A 14,707-nucleotide genomic window follows, 5' to 3' on the forward strand; every position below is an offset into this window, starting at 1 on the left:
GCTGTGACTACAGAATGTTGAACAAAAACACGGTCAGGATCAGGTACCCGCTCCCCCTCATTAACGTCCTTTTAGATCAGGTTCGAGAGGCAGTGGTTTACACCAGACTAGATCTGCGAGGTGCCTACCATTTGGTAAGGGTTAGACTAGGGGACGAGTGGAAGACTGCATTTAAGACAAGATATGGGCTGTACGAGTACCTGGTAATACCGTTCGGGTTGTGCAACGCCCCGGCGGCATTCCAATACTTTTTGAATGAAGTGTTGTCTGAGTTCATAGATAGATTTGGTATAGTGTATCTGGATGATATACTTATCTACTCAGACAACATCCCGGAGCATAACCAACATGTGTGTAAGGTGTTAGAGAGATTTCAGAAAAACGCACTTTACTGCAAACTAAGTGCGAGTTCAGTGTGACTGAAGTGGAATTTCTAGGAGTAAACCTCAGTCCTAAAGGGTTGTGCATGTCAGAACGCAAGGTTCAAGCAGTGTTAGTCTGGCCCAAACCAAAAAACATCAGGGAAGTGCAAACTTTCTTGGGAATCGCGAACTTTTACAGACGTTTTATCAGGGAATTCTCTTTAAAGGCTCTTCCCATCACGCGTCTGTTGAGGAAAGGAGCACTATTTGTTTGGGACACAGAGGCAGACAGGGCTTTCGAAGTGCTAAAAAGAGCATTCACCACGGCCCCGGTGCTGAGACACCCGCAGTTGGAATTGCCTTTCATAGTGGAGGTGGATGCATCAGACATGGCAATCGGCGCAGTTCTTTCTCAGAGAGATAAGGAGACGGGTAGGCTTCACCCGTGGCTTATTTATCCAAGAAACTGGATACCGCTGAAAGCAATTACACCATAGCGGAGAAGAAACTCTTATCCATAAAGAAGGCCTTTCAAGAATGGAGGCGTATCTGTTGGGAGCCCCTCATCAGTTCACGTTGTATACCGACCACCTGAATCTGCAATATATGCAGTCAGCCCGCCATCTCACACAGAGACAGATGAGGTGGACTCTCTTCTTTGCGGAATACGATTTTCATATCACTTTCCGGCCAGGAGTAGACAATCGCAAGGCAGAAGCTTTATCTAGACAAGAAAGCATGGAGTATCAGGAAGCCCATGCACCGATGGCTATAATCTCAAAGGAGAAAGTGATTTGCGTGATAACCGCGGAAGAGTTCCTGGAAGAGGTACGCAAAAACAGATCGAAGGGTAAGTGGGTGAAATGGGCTGCAGAAGTGGAAGGAAGAACCTTAAGAGAAGGACTCCCCTTTGTTCATGACCAGTTGTTTCTGCCCACCACTGAGTTGCAGAAGAAGGTGTTTCGATGGTGCCATCAGTCACCCTTAGCCGGTCATCCGGGAATCAAGAAAACCATCGAGCTGCTGCAGCGCCAATTCTGGTGGCCGTCCATGACAGTTTTGTCCAAGAAGTGGGTGTGGGAATGTGAGACCGGTGCGAGAGGAAAAGCGGACCACACTAAAGCAAGGGGGAAACTTATGCCTATGCCCACGCCTCCTTATCCGTGGCACACCATCAGTCTCAACTTCATCACGGGGCTACCTAAGGAGGCGGACAAGTCAGCGGTGCTGGTAGTGGTCGACAGCCTGACCAAGATGGGTCACTTTGTGCCTTGTAGGAACTTACCCACAGCGGGTCAGACGGCCCAAATGGTGTTGAGAGAAGTAGTCCGTCTTCATGGACTGCCAACGGTGATAGTGTCAGACAGAGGCCCGCAGTTTGTGGCTAGCTTTTGGAAAACATTGTGCATAGCTCTACGTATAGAGGCAGCGGTGTCCACATCGTTTCACCCCCAAACGGATGGGCAAACGGAAAGGCTCAATCAGACCCTTAAGAAATACGTGCGTTGCTACGCAGAGGACGCCCAAGACTCCTGGGTTTCGTTGCTTTGGTTAGCGGAGCTCTCGTACAACAATGAGGCACACAGTTCCATCGGCATCTCGCCATTTATGGCTAACTTCGGATATGGTGCTAAGGTCCTCCCAGTGGAAGTACCGGCAGCGGTGAAAGGCCAACCCACGGTCCAGGCACGCATAGAAGCTTTGTTGCAAATTCACAAGAAACTTACTGGTCATCTGCGCAGGGCAAAGCTGGTCTACAAGAAATCGAAGGAGAGTGGAAGGGCCCGCATACAAGGTGGGTGAGCGGGTATGGCTATCCACCAAGAACATTAGGTTCAAGCTCAGGAGCGTGTTCCATCCTCGCTTTATCGACCTTACGAAGTGATCAGGAAGATCAACCCGGTGGCATACCAACTCCGGCTGCCGGGGAGTCTGCGTATACACCCAGTGTTCCACTGCAGCCTGTGGAAGCCTGCTGGACCTGCGAGAAGGAGAGCCCTTCCTCCTGTCCTCACGTCTGATGGAGCGGAGTACGAGGTAAGGAGGATCCTCGACTCGCAATACCGCTGGGGACGTTTGTGGTTTCTGATCTCCTGGAAGGGGTATTCGGAAGAGGAAGATTCCTGGGTGCCCGAAGGTGAAGTGCATGCCCCGCTTGCTCGCTCCTTCTACAAGTGGTTTCCGGGGAAGCCGGGTTCTAGAAGGCGCAGGGAAGGGGGGCCTACTGTCAGGTTCTAGCCGGTTGCGCCTGCCTAGGGATTAAAACTACATGTCCCAAGAGGACTAGCGGTGGAGGAGTGTTTAAAACGAAGCGACGCGAAGAGTGGAGTGCCGAGGAAGCAGTTTCAATGGCAAGGGAGAGGATTCACACTGCAGGAAACCAGCAACCTCGACAAAAGCTTCTCAGTCAGGAAGGGGGAGAGGAGTTGGAGCCCGGCTCTGTCTCTCGTTGACTTGGCATTTTTAGAAAACGACGAGGGTTCTTCCGTGAAGGAACGGAATTGCCCTCAGGTACATTTCGTGTGGTTCCGATCGGGAACCAGCTGTATCTCTTCTCCGGACGGAGGAGTATCAGAGGCAAAACATTGTTGGATTAGGAAGCGTATTGATCCCCCGTGAGGAGGAGCACTACTGGCAATTAATTTTGGAGTACTATTGTCTGCACTTTACAGCGTGTTAATTCCCAAAGTGAAGAGAAACGCTGAGCGGAAAAGTTGGAAAGAGCCTAGGGCACTCTAAGGCTTGGGAAGAGGGGTAATTACAGAGTGTTCCCTACGAGACTTCGTGAATCATAGAACGGGCTGTTCATACAGCATCTTATATTTCTGTTTGCATTGGTTTCTGGTTCGTTTCAGAAGCCTTGCTGATACCTCATTTCTGGAGAGGTCCCATGGATTAAGCAGGAGTTCTTTGCCAAAGGTTCTGAACTTATAGGTAATTACAATTTAGTGAGACCTAAATGAGAGTAGCAGAACTGGTGTGTGGAGTGTGTTAATGTTGTCTGCTTATGTATTACAGAGCCTTTGTCCCTGCAGCCCCCTTCCGTCCTTTATCCCCTGCCTGATCTGACAAGAACTCTGTGTATCACAGTCAGAGTTCGGAACGATCTGGAAGCGGAACCCTTATAGCATCATCCTGACCCTGAGGAGCTTGAGGATCTTGACACCTATCGCAGGAAGCCCTTAGAAAGAATGCAGACAAGGGCAAAACGTCCACCCTGATACTACTTGACCTATGTGCAGCCTTTTACATGGTGTCTCATGACATACTAATTCTGGATTTCGGGATAAGTGGCAATGCCCTTAAATGGTTTAGATTCTTCCTTCAGGAAAGGTCATTTCAAGTAACTCTAAAATAAAGTGTCTCAGACCTGTTCTGCTCTACTAAAGGAGTCCCTCAGGGCTCTATTCTGAGCCCCAAATTGTTTAATGTGTACATGAGACCTCTGGCGGACATCATTAAAAGACAATGATCAAGTGGTGTCATATGCTAACGACACACAACTTATAGTAAATCTGAACCCAGCTCTATCTCCGTCAAACTTTTTAAAACCGGTTTATCGGCTGTTGCCTCATGGATGACTGACAATTGTTTAAAACTAAATGCCAACAAAACAGAGAATCTGCTGGTAGGGAAAACATACTCAATATGAACATCGGCTTGGTGGCCAGTAACCCTGGATGAACCACCAGTCCCTAAATAATCTGGGAGTGGTATTTGACTAGAAACCTTCTTTCGAAGATCAAATCAGAAAAACAGCGGGAAAGTGCTTTGGCACCCGACAAAAATGATTGGCCTAATTCCCACCAAGTCGCAGCAAACCATAGTAAATGGACTCATTACTTGCCAACTGGACTACAGGAATGTACTATATCTGGGTGCTTCTAAAGTTAGTCTTAAAGAACAAGTTACTTAACCTACTGTAAGAGTATATCTGTAAGAAGCATTAGTTAGTGATAGATGCCTTACCTTAGAATTACCCCCAGGCGCCAGACTGGATCCGTAAAGTTTTCGTCAGCAGAACCCCTGGGCGTCGGAAGGTGGTGTTGTGCCGCTCCGCGTCCGTCGTTGGCATCGTGGACACCGAGATGACGTCGAGGCAGCTACTTAGACGCCGCACTTGCGTGCTGACGTCAGTTCTGTAAACAACTTTCCGCACCAGAAACGCAGAGCCATGAAAGATACTGACCACTGGTGCATAGAAACTAGGGCCCTGAAAGGGGTTACCTTAACCCTAGAAATCAGTTTGCGGAACGGGGAGGTTGGGTGGGGCGGTAAGGAATCTATCACTAACTAATGTTTCTTACAGATATATCGTTACTGAAGGTAAGTAAATTGTTCATCTGAAAGAAACACGTTAGTGATAGATTCTTTACCTTAGAATAGATACCCCAGCAATACCAACCCTGGTGGTGGGTCTGCGAACCAAGATCAGACCAGGAAGTCCTGGAGAACAGAACGGCCAAAGAAGCTGTCTCTCCAGACTTGGCTTTCCAGGCAATAGTGCTTAGTAAAAGTGTGCAACGAGGCCCACGTAGCTGCCTGACAGATGTCTTGTAAGGGAACACCAGGTCCCAATGCCGTAGCGGCAGCCGTCGCCCTGGTGAGAATGGGCGATCAGCCCCACCAGAGGTTCCTTTTTTGCCAGAGAATAAAAGGCGTTAAGACCCATCGGGAGATAGTCCGCTTGTGTATGCCCGACTTTTCTTGGCGCCTGCGTAGCCAACAAAGAGCTGTTCATCCACCTGGAACTGTTGTGTGCGATTCAGGTAAAATGAGAGTGCATGTTTTGGGTCCAGACGGTGGAGCCTCTCTTCCTCTCTGGAAGGATGAGGAGACGGAAAGAAGGTGGGCAAAGTGATAGTCTGCCCGATGTATAAGGCAGTGACAACCTTTGGCAGAAAGGATGAACGTGTTCTGAGCACAACCTTGTCCAGATAGACAGACAGAAAAGGAGGTTTGCAAAATATAGCCTGGAGCTCACTGACTCTCCTAGCAGAGGTGATGGCAACCAGGAGAGCAGTCTTCAAAGTTAACAGACGAAGAGGACAGTTGTGAAGAGGCACAAAGGGAGCGCATATTAAATCTGTGACAACCAGGTTCACATCCCACTGTGGCATTACGAAGGGAATAGGAGGGAAAAGATGAGTAATGCCTTTGAGGAATCTAATTACAACAGGGGACTTGAAAAGAGAGGTCTGATCAGGAAGCCTAAGAAAGGCCGAAATAGCAGAAAGGTAGCCCTTGATAGTACCCAGAGCAGAGCCCTGCTGGGCCAAAGAAAGAAGGAACAGAAGAACTTCTGAAGGAGGGGCAGAAAGGTGATCCACAGCCTTTGCTGTGCACCATGCCACAAACTTGTTCCACCTGCAGGCGTATACCAACTTAGTGGAGGGATGCCTGGCTGCCAGAATCACATCACAAACTTCAGGAGGCAAGTCGAAAGGAATCAACTGCCGCCGCTCAATCTCTACGCAAGGAGGTGGAGGCTGGACAGGTTTGGGTGGAGGACCGTCCCCTGCTGCCGTGACAGAGGATCTTCCCAAAGAGGCAGTCGGATCGGGGGATCGATGGTCATATTGAGTAGCTCGGGATACCAAACGCTTCGAGCCCAGTCTGGAGTCACAAGAATGACTTGGGCCTGGTCGCGCCTGAATTTCTTCAGCACTCTGGGCAGAAGTTATATAGGCAGAAAGACATACAACAGAAACAACTCCACTCGCAACGAAAAGCATCGCCTAGCGAGTGCCACCTTGGAAATTCCAACGGGCTGAACTGACATTGCCCGGTCTCTCTGTGGCGAATAGATCTAACCAAGGCTCTCCCCACTGTTGAAAGAGACCTTGTGCCACCTCTCAGTGAAGACGCCATTCATGATCCATCATGCACCTTCGGCTGAGTTCGTCCGCACTGGCGTTCAGTGAACCTACCAGGTGTTGAACCACCAGGGAAATGCGCTGATGTTACAGCCATGTCCAGAGGCACAGGGCCTTCTGACATAGGGTCCACTACCCCACCCCAACCCACCCTGTTTGTTGCAGTACCACATGGCGGTGGTGTTGTCTGTGAACACCTGCAATACCCTCCCCTTGACAGAGGGAAGGAATGCCTTCAGTGCAAGTCGGATCGCCCGGAGCTCCAGGAGGTTGACATGAAGCCTTGGACTTCCCAAGAGACCAGAGGCCTCTGATCTCCGCCTCTCCCATGTGGCCCTCCCATCCCAGGAGGGACGTATCCGTCACCACTGTGTGCTCCAGTTGGGGAAGGGAGAGGGATCTGCCACTGACCCAATGTTGGTTCGTGAGCCACCACTGCAACTGCTGTGCAGTGCCCTCTGATATCTGGGTGTGCTCGGACAGGTTCCCTTGATGCTACGCCCACTGGAACTTCAGGTCCCACTGCAGAGTCCGCATATGCAATCTGGCATGATTGGTCAACAGGATGAAGGAGGCTATGAGCCCAGCATCCTGACCGAAACCCAGGACAAGGGCCAAAAGATCGGAATCATAGCCCGAATGTCCTGGACTCGCTGTTCGGAAGGATAAACCCGAAACTGTGCCATGTCCATAACCGCTCAAATGAAAAGGTGCATCTGAGAGGGAATCAGGTGCGACTTCAGAATGTTGATGGAGGGCCCCCGCAAATGCAGGAGATCTACCGTAGTCTGGAGACAACTGTCTGGGGCTTGCCGCCTTCAACAGCCAGTCGTCGAGATACGGGAAGACTGAAACCCCTGATCTGCGCAGATGAGCAGCCACCACCACCCTCACTTTCGTGAATACCCGAGGGGTGCTGGTAAGGACGAAAGGGAGCACGGTGAACTGAAAGTGCTCGTGGCCTACCATGAACCGTAGGTAACGTTGGTGGGCCGGCAGGAAGGGGATATGAAAGTAAGCGTCCTGCAAGTCCAACGCTTCCATCCAGTCTTACAGGTCTACGGCAGATAAGACCTGAGCAAGTGTGACGATCTTGAACTTCTCCTTCCGGAGGAAGCGATTGACGTTACATGGGTCTAAAATAGGAAGCAGGCCCATGTCCTTTTTTGGAACTAGGAAGTAGTGGGAGTAGCAACTACGACCTACTTCTGGCATCAGAACACGCTCAATGGTCCCCTTGGCCAAAAGGGCCGCAACTTCCTGCTGGAGAAGTGCCACTCTCTGCCTTGTCGCCAAAAAGGCCAATGCAATCAAAAGGCATGTCCATCAGAGTTTTCTGGACATCCCCGGAAAAGCCAGTTCTCCTCAGGCAGGCGTGGCGGCGTAGTGCCACTGCTGTGGAAATCGCTCTGCCCAGCAAGTCGGCGGTGTCAAGGCCACAACAAATCGTCAACTTGGCTGCGTCTCTCCCCTCAGCAATAGCTTGAGAGAGCACCATCCGGGCCTCCTCTGGACACTGAGGCAGCACCTGCGCTACCGTGTCCCATACAGAATGGGAATAACGGCCCAAGAGGCATGCAGTGTTCACAGACCGCAGACCTGAACTGGGGGAAGTAAACATTTTCTTCCCAAATTGTTTCAGTTTCTTGGATTCTCTGTCCGGAGGTGCGGAAGGGAATGCGCTTGAGGGCGCAGAGGCTTGGACAACCAAGCTTTCAGGGGTAGGGTGTTGGGAGAGGAAAATGGGGTCATCCGGGGCCAAGCGATGGCGTCGGGCAACTATCTTATCTACAGGAGCCCCTGTGTTGGGCCTGGACCAGGTGCCCAAAAGAACATCCGAAAGTGCGTCATTGAAGGACAGCAGCGGCTCCGTAGGGGAAGATGCCGGCCAAAGCACTTCTGTCAGGAGGTTAGTCTTGACGGCCACCGTAGGTAGCTCGAGGTGGAGAGCCTCAGCCGCCCTACGCAACACCACAGAATATGTACCGCCCTCCTCCGTAGCCACGGTAGGAGAAGATAGTGTGCCAGGTTCTGGAGTAAACTCCAGGGATCAGCCTGACGCCGGTGCCGTTGGTCGTACTAGGTCAACTGGCATCGACTGGGTTCCAAGCATGTATTCATGGAGGTCTCTCAGGGTTGAGACGGGAGTCATCAACGATGTCGAGGCCGGAGCCGAAGATGTAGAAGAGCGAGGACCCCCAGTCGGACCCGCAGGGCCTGAAGGCGTGCCGACGGGCCAAAGACATATGCCATGGCTGATGGAACTCCTGCATCTGGGCCGGAGTCGCCGATAGACCGGGAAAGGGCGGGTAGGCCATCAGTAACTGCGAAGCCTCTGCCGGAGCCGCGGGGCGGCGCCACACGCACCCCCAGCAGTGTCGGCCGACAGGCTAGGGGAAGGCAAAGTCGTTTCTTCGACTTTTTGTGCTTCACCTAACCTGACTCCAAGTGCGAAGGCTTCATTGAACGATGGTGATAGCGGCTCCGTAACCGGTTCCTCGACCTCCCACGGGATCGGGGCCTTGAACGGTGTGGAGCCGACTCCCGGGTCTCCAGCAAATTTCGGGACCGCTCCCGCAAAGTTTTCGGAGCCATGGCCCGGCGTTCGGGGCACCACTCGGAGTCGTGGTCGTGCCCCAGACAGTAGAGACACTCACGGTGCGGGTCTGTCACTGACATCGTGTGGGGACAAGCCGCGCAAGATTTAAAACCGAGCATCCCTACACACCAGGAGTCAAAGAAAAAAAAAAAGAGGAGACAAAAGTCCCAAAAAAGTCAGTCAAAAATTGACAGGGGGTACCGCTATTCCGGATCTGCCCTTGCTGCCGCAGAAAAAGAAAGAACTGACAGTGCGCGTGGGCGAGTCTAAGTAGCTCCAGCGACTACACCGCCCAAGACGTACGCAGAGCCGTATGACGACGCCTACCAACGCGCAGGGGTACTGCTGACGCAAGCTATCCGGATCTGACGCCTGGGGTTATTCTAAGGTAAGGAATCTATCACTAACGTGTTTCTTTCAGAAATCTATTTCAGAGACTAAGTTAGAAGGTAAAGCCTTCAGCTGGGTCAAACATGGTCTCAGTATCTAACCTCTGCTCCATGGTGGTTGGCCTTAACTTCTCACTTTGGCCCGGTTTAGCGCAACCAGTTGCCTGCGGTTAGCGCTTTTTTGGCCATAAACCCAGATTTAAACTCTGGTTCCACTGATTAGATTTGTATCATTTTGGTGTCTATTTGTTCATTAAATACTTCTCTATTTCTATAAATGGAACAAGATTTTTATTGTGTGGGGTTTTCTACTTTTGGTAACGATAAATGTGTTAGAAATGTCTCTTAGGTTAAGGCTGTCTGCTCTGTGCTACAACTATCAAAGGTTGAGCACATGTTTACATTATTGAGACCTAACTGAACCTGGTATGGAATTTTGACATTAACTTGGTGGGGAATCACATCCTCCTTAATTAATAATCTTCACTATCACATCACCAGTGACCCGAAGAAGGGTGGTTGATCTGGCAGGCACAAAAAAGGCAGAGAAAGCTGCAATGAATTCTGTGACTTTGCAAATGCCACAGCCCGTTGTACTAAGGACAATGCAAACTACAGATATTGGTCAAGCTTTCCTTCAGAGGCTCAATACATTAAATGGAACACCAAGAAACAAATGTGTTCCATCTGCTAAAATAGACTGATTAAGGCGAAAGATGAAAATCTTGTAAGATAATGTCAACCACATCCGATGGTATACAAAAAGTACTCTGATGGCCACACACTATCTCGAGGTATGAAGGTACAAAGTCTGAATAATGGGGTGCTGAATTTGTCCTCTAAGTAGGGAAGAGAAGATTCACTGAATGAAAGTCTAAGCGGAGCTCACAAGGAGAGATTCAGAAGGCCTGTGTAACACACCTGTCTAAGCTAATCTAGGATAATTAAAATGACTTAGGCCCGGCCTTGGTGAAACTTTTCTCAGAACCCAGGGAATCAATGGTATGTGAGAAACATGTCGAGAAGTAAAAACGGAAAGGGATGAAGGGAAAGAAAGGTTGGGTGATTAGGATCTGGTCTGTTTCTCCGTAGTCCTGTTCAGGCTGATGTAGTGGTAGAGCAGGATCAGTGTTCCGTCACTATTTCTTAGTGTTTCATGAAAAGGGAATAGGTACATGGCTTGGAACTGAGGTTTGAATGACATATATCAGGAAGTTAGGACAATGCTGTACTGACAGAAGGGGAAGTTTAAGAGTCCTGGCCCTTTCTGGAAAACTAAATGAAAAGAGGCTACTTCTGGTGGAGCTGTGACTGGGGTCGATCTCTGTCTATTTCAGGAGAAGTGTCAAGACCACATTCTTCCTATAGGTTGGAAAAACAATGCCAGATCTGTTCCTAATACCAGAGCCTCAGGGTAAAATGATGATACTAGTGAGGAAGGAGAACGCAGAGGAGACTCCATAAATGTGTCTCCGACAAAGAATGGGCTGGGGAGAAACCCCTAAGTCTACCCTTATATCTGGGTCTACTGGGAGAAGAAGAATGCTTCTTCTACTTGTGGGAAAATTGTTTTTCCCTAGAATATTTTGAGGAAGTAGAGAAACAGGTAAGGAACCTTGATGTTGTCTTTGCCCTAAAACAAGATCTAGTATGGCAACGACTCTTATGATTATCTTTTGCTATGGAAAGCTTTGGTTTTACCCTGAGGCAAATATCACACTACAACAAATCATGTCTGGAGCAGAGGCACTAGTGAGTCATCGTGTTTATCTGTAATGGACATTTTTGCTCATCACATTTTTGACAGAGCTTGACCCTGACTTCTTAGGGAGATGACATTATCTCCTGCTTTGCACCAAATTTCTTTCCTCAAATGAGGTGAGGATAGGAGCTTCGGACACACATCATAAGGTGCAGACAAAAGGGCCCCTTCATGGCTCCAGTGACATCACCATAACTACACTCTCAGAGTCAACATGGAGCCAGAGCCCCCTACTGGCGTCACAGAACGATAGCAAATGTTTTCAGATAGAGTCTGAGTGAGGGATATTCAAAGATGAGGAATCTTCTGGAAGAATTATCCATCTGAAAAACAGAAACTGATTCCAATTGCCATCTTATGTACCATAGGACATTAACACATCCGGGTGGACATAGCAACAAATGGTGTAACTTGAGTAACTATTGCTTGGAAGAAAGCTTTCTGGGTCCAGTATGGTGTCTGGAGGATATTCATAAGGAGAGAAATCCGCGGGGAGAAGTATCCATCAAAAGTCTTAATTTGGCATTATTCGCAGCACTAAATACAAAGGAAAAACAGTGGCCTCTTGCTTTAGATTGCAACACTAAAAGAATACTTCTAAAGTAATACATGCTGCAGTGTTTTATATCATATTGACTTTATCAGTAGACCAAAGTATCGTAGCAAAGTGCATCTTGTTCTTGGATTTTCATATTCCCTCTACTCCTGTTTCTATGCCTGGGCAGCCAAGCCTTGCTCCCTTTCCTTCCACCACAGGAATATTTGTCGATAGAAAACAGGGTGCAGCGAACCTGGCTGGAAATTTCTGATGCCTGTCTGCTTGCCATAATAACGTGCTGGCATTGCTCAGCTCTGCTTCTCTCTCCCTGGCACCTACGTCTAGTTTGCATCTCTATGGAAAGAACTCTGTACACTGAACACCCAGCTTAATACAGAATGTCCGGACTGTGGCTCTTTATAGCTACTGCCTTTATTGTCCGGTGAAAGCAAGAACCTAGAGGTGACATGTATCCCCTATGCCTCACAGACACAGCATGGTGATTGCCGGAGAGATCGTTATCGTTCAATGTTCTCAGATTTCTAAACTTTACCTTAAGGTAAAGTGAAGCTTTGAAGTATGCTGGTATAAGCATTCTGGCATTAGAGAGTCCTTGGCCATTTAAAGCCCAAATAGGAATTAATTAATAATTCTACCATTTAAGTCAATTATTTCTCACTTGCTCTATCTCTTTTACCGAAATGGATATTTGCATGAAAGACAGGCAGAACAATCAGATTAAGGTTATAAATTTGCCTAATGTCAGGATCGGATATTCAGTCCACACTACTGAATGAGAAAGAAGCAATGTCAAAGTTAAATGGGTGACTATAACCCTACGACCAGACAAGCAGCCATGATGGCTCCTGGGAAAATTGCACCTGCAGTCGATGTATTTATGATTACGAATCAATATTGCACTTCACACTACGTGATGCTTTGAATGGATGGTTTAGGAGACATTCCGAAGTTAGTTTAGCTCATACTGAGAATTCCCAGTATGTCCCAATGGGCATACAAGTTTCTAGTTTTTGTGACTTTCCAGGTGAATTTCACGTGTCCAGCTCTCCGAGCTCCAAGCCAATCCTAAGAATTCCTTTTTACAAGTCTCTAGTACATATGTCAGCAACTATGGTGGCTAACGCCAATACAAGTTCAGTCAAAATTATTTTTCTTCTCAGTGCCATATCAAAGCCGGTATGCAAGGGCAACATTTGCAATGAGGCAAGGCGATGCCAATGCATTGCTAGATTGCATCAGATTCACCCTTATTACTGATCAAATATTGGAAATGTATTGAACATGAAATATAATTAATTACCATAAAATGTTAGCAATCAGAAATGACAGTATTAAAATATATTTAGTGACCATGAATACATTGACTCTGCAATATGTTACCAAAACACGTGATTGAAAGTTTACCTGTGCAAAATACTCTTCAGAGATGCGCCCTGCCCATTCAATACATTGTGGCAGTGCTCTGCAAGGGTTGGAGATATCAGCACATTTAATCAACATGCGTTTAATAAGAATGCGATTTTCGGGCGTTGTAAGCACTGTTTTGACAGTGTCCTCTTCTCCTATTGCACCCTGTAAATTTGAAAATAAAAAAAAAACATAACAAATTTCCTACAAGCTGGCATAATTAACTGAAGAAATTACGTAATTTTTCAAAAGCCTTGTCAAGCAGGACCAGAAATTATTTGATCATCAATATATCGCTTATACCTGGAGCCTATATTAGTTTCTCTGTTTGAAAGCTCAAAATACCTGTACTGAGAGCCCCCTCCTAACTCCCTTTTCATAAAGAACACTATTGGTGTACATATCAACAACAGCCTAGTTTGCCATTATTAACGAGAACGCGTTGTCACATTTAATTTTGGCCATTTAGTTGTGAGAGGGAAATGTAATGAACTCTTGCTGATCTCTTTTCAAATGAACTCTAACTAAACCCTTTCCCCATTTGTACTCATGCTGCTACACTGGATTCTTGAATTACTGAACTATTCAATTTATTCTACTTTGGAATGCTGGATCTTTACTACCATGAACAACACACATTTTTTACTACCTGCTTGTGTGCGCGCCCCTGGTTCTGCTCTTGGTGCCTGCCACAGTCGTGCGAGGCTGAAGGCCTCTTAGCTGACGGATTGCCTTGAATGGCATAGATAAAGCAGAGGGCCCGAGGAAAGAGCAGGCCTCAGACTCTCTGGGAACTCAAAGAATCAAAACACAAAGAGGGGGCCAAGGGGGGTGGGGGGTTAAATACCAGCAGGTACACACGTCCCAAAAAATAAACTCAAACACATACTAATGTACCCGGGTCTGGAACAATTTTTATAATCAACAGGTTCAAAACATTATTAGGATGAAAACCCTCAACCAGCATAAGGCGGCATGTTTCATCAGAGGGTTCCTCCTCACAACAGAACTAAAGTTGTGGTGTGGGCTACAACTCCTAAAATTAGGAGGAGCTCTTTGGTAGTTTTAAATGTTCCCCTGTGTGAGTAAAATATATGGTTGAGTTAAGCAGATTTTAACAGTATGTGTAACGTGAAATTAAAACTATTGCCTATTTAGAATATGATCCTTATTTGTGTCAGTTATGGACAGGATGAAAAACAAAGCGAGTGGTTTTGGGGAAAAATGTATGTGTCCCTAGCTATATTGGGGTCAACATGTTTCTACCCTTATAGCACCCTTCAATAAGGAGTAGGGCATTCATCAGGACCTATACCTAGGACAAAACCTCTGCTGCGCATCGCAAATGTGCTATTTAGTGCAAGAAAGAATTAATACAATTATGATACAAACAGTGGTCACCAGAGATTAAGGGAATCCACCTCTCAAAGACCCACAGTAGTTTGGTCCTAAAGCCTCCTCTTGAGGTAGCCTTTGACAAGAGGATCAGGGTTCAAACCGTTTTCCCCACAAGTGCTGCCATGCCTTGCGAGTAGGGCCTGGCCAATGCAATAGATGGACGGAATGCTGAACAATGTCAAATATTCATCCCCGGTACAGAGATCTGGGCCTAAAGCCATCGTTTTTTTTGCCAAACATGCCATTCCAGTTTAAACCCAGCAATATGCAAATCAGTCTTGACCCAGTGCCACATGGGAACAGTCCAGCCCGAACTACAAAGCCAGGTCCTACCTGGACCGGAAACAAGCATCCT

At 47.7% G+C, this 14,707-nt stretch overlaps 1 protein-coding gene across 2 annotated transcripts in view; it reads right to left on the minus strand.

Annotated features, from left to right (window-relative positions):
* PDE8A (phosphodiesterase 8A) overlaps positions 1 to 14,707 on the minus strand; it is a 2,294,608-nt gene that overhangs the window by 69,494 nt on the left and 2,210,407 nt on the right. For both annotated transcript variants that reach the window (XM_078684749.1, XM_078684748.1), the window contains exon 20: positions 12,952 to 13,119. In XM_078684749.1, coding sequence (XP_078540875.1) covers positions 12,952 to 13,119 — 168 coding nt within the window. The remainder of the gene's footprint in view (positions 1 to 12,951; positions 13,120 to 14,707) is intronic.

This window comes from Lissotriton helveticus, chromosome 3_2 (assembly GCF_964261635.1).
Source record: "Lissotriton helveticus chromosome 3_2, aLisHel1.1, whole genome shotgun sequence".
NCBI classification, from domain to species: domain Eukaryota; kingdom Metazoa; phylum Chordata; class Amphibia; order Caudata; family Salamandridae; genus Lissotriton; species Lissotriton helveticus.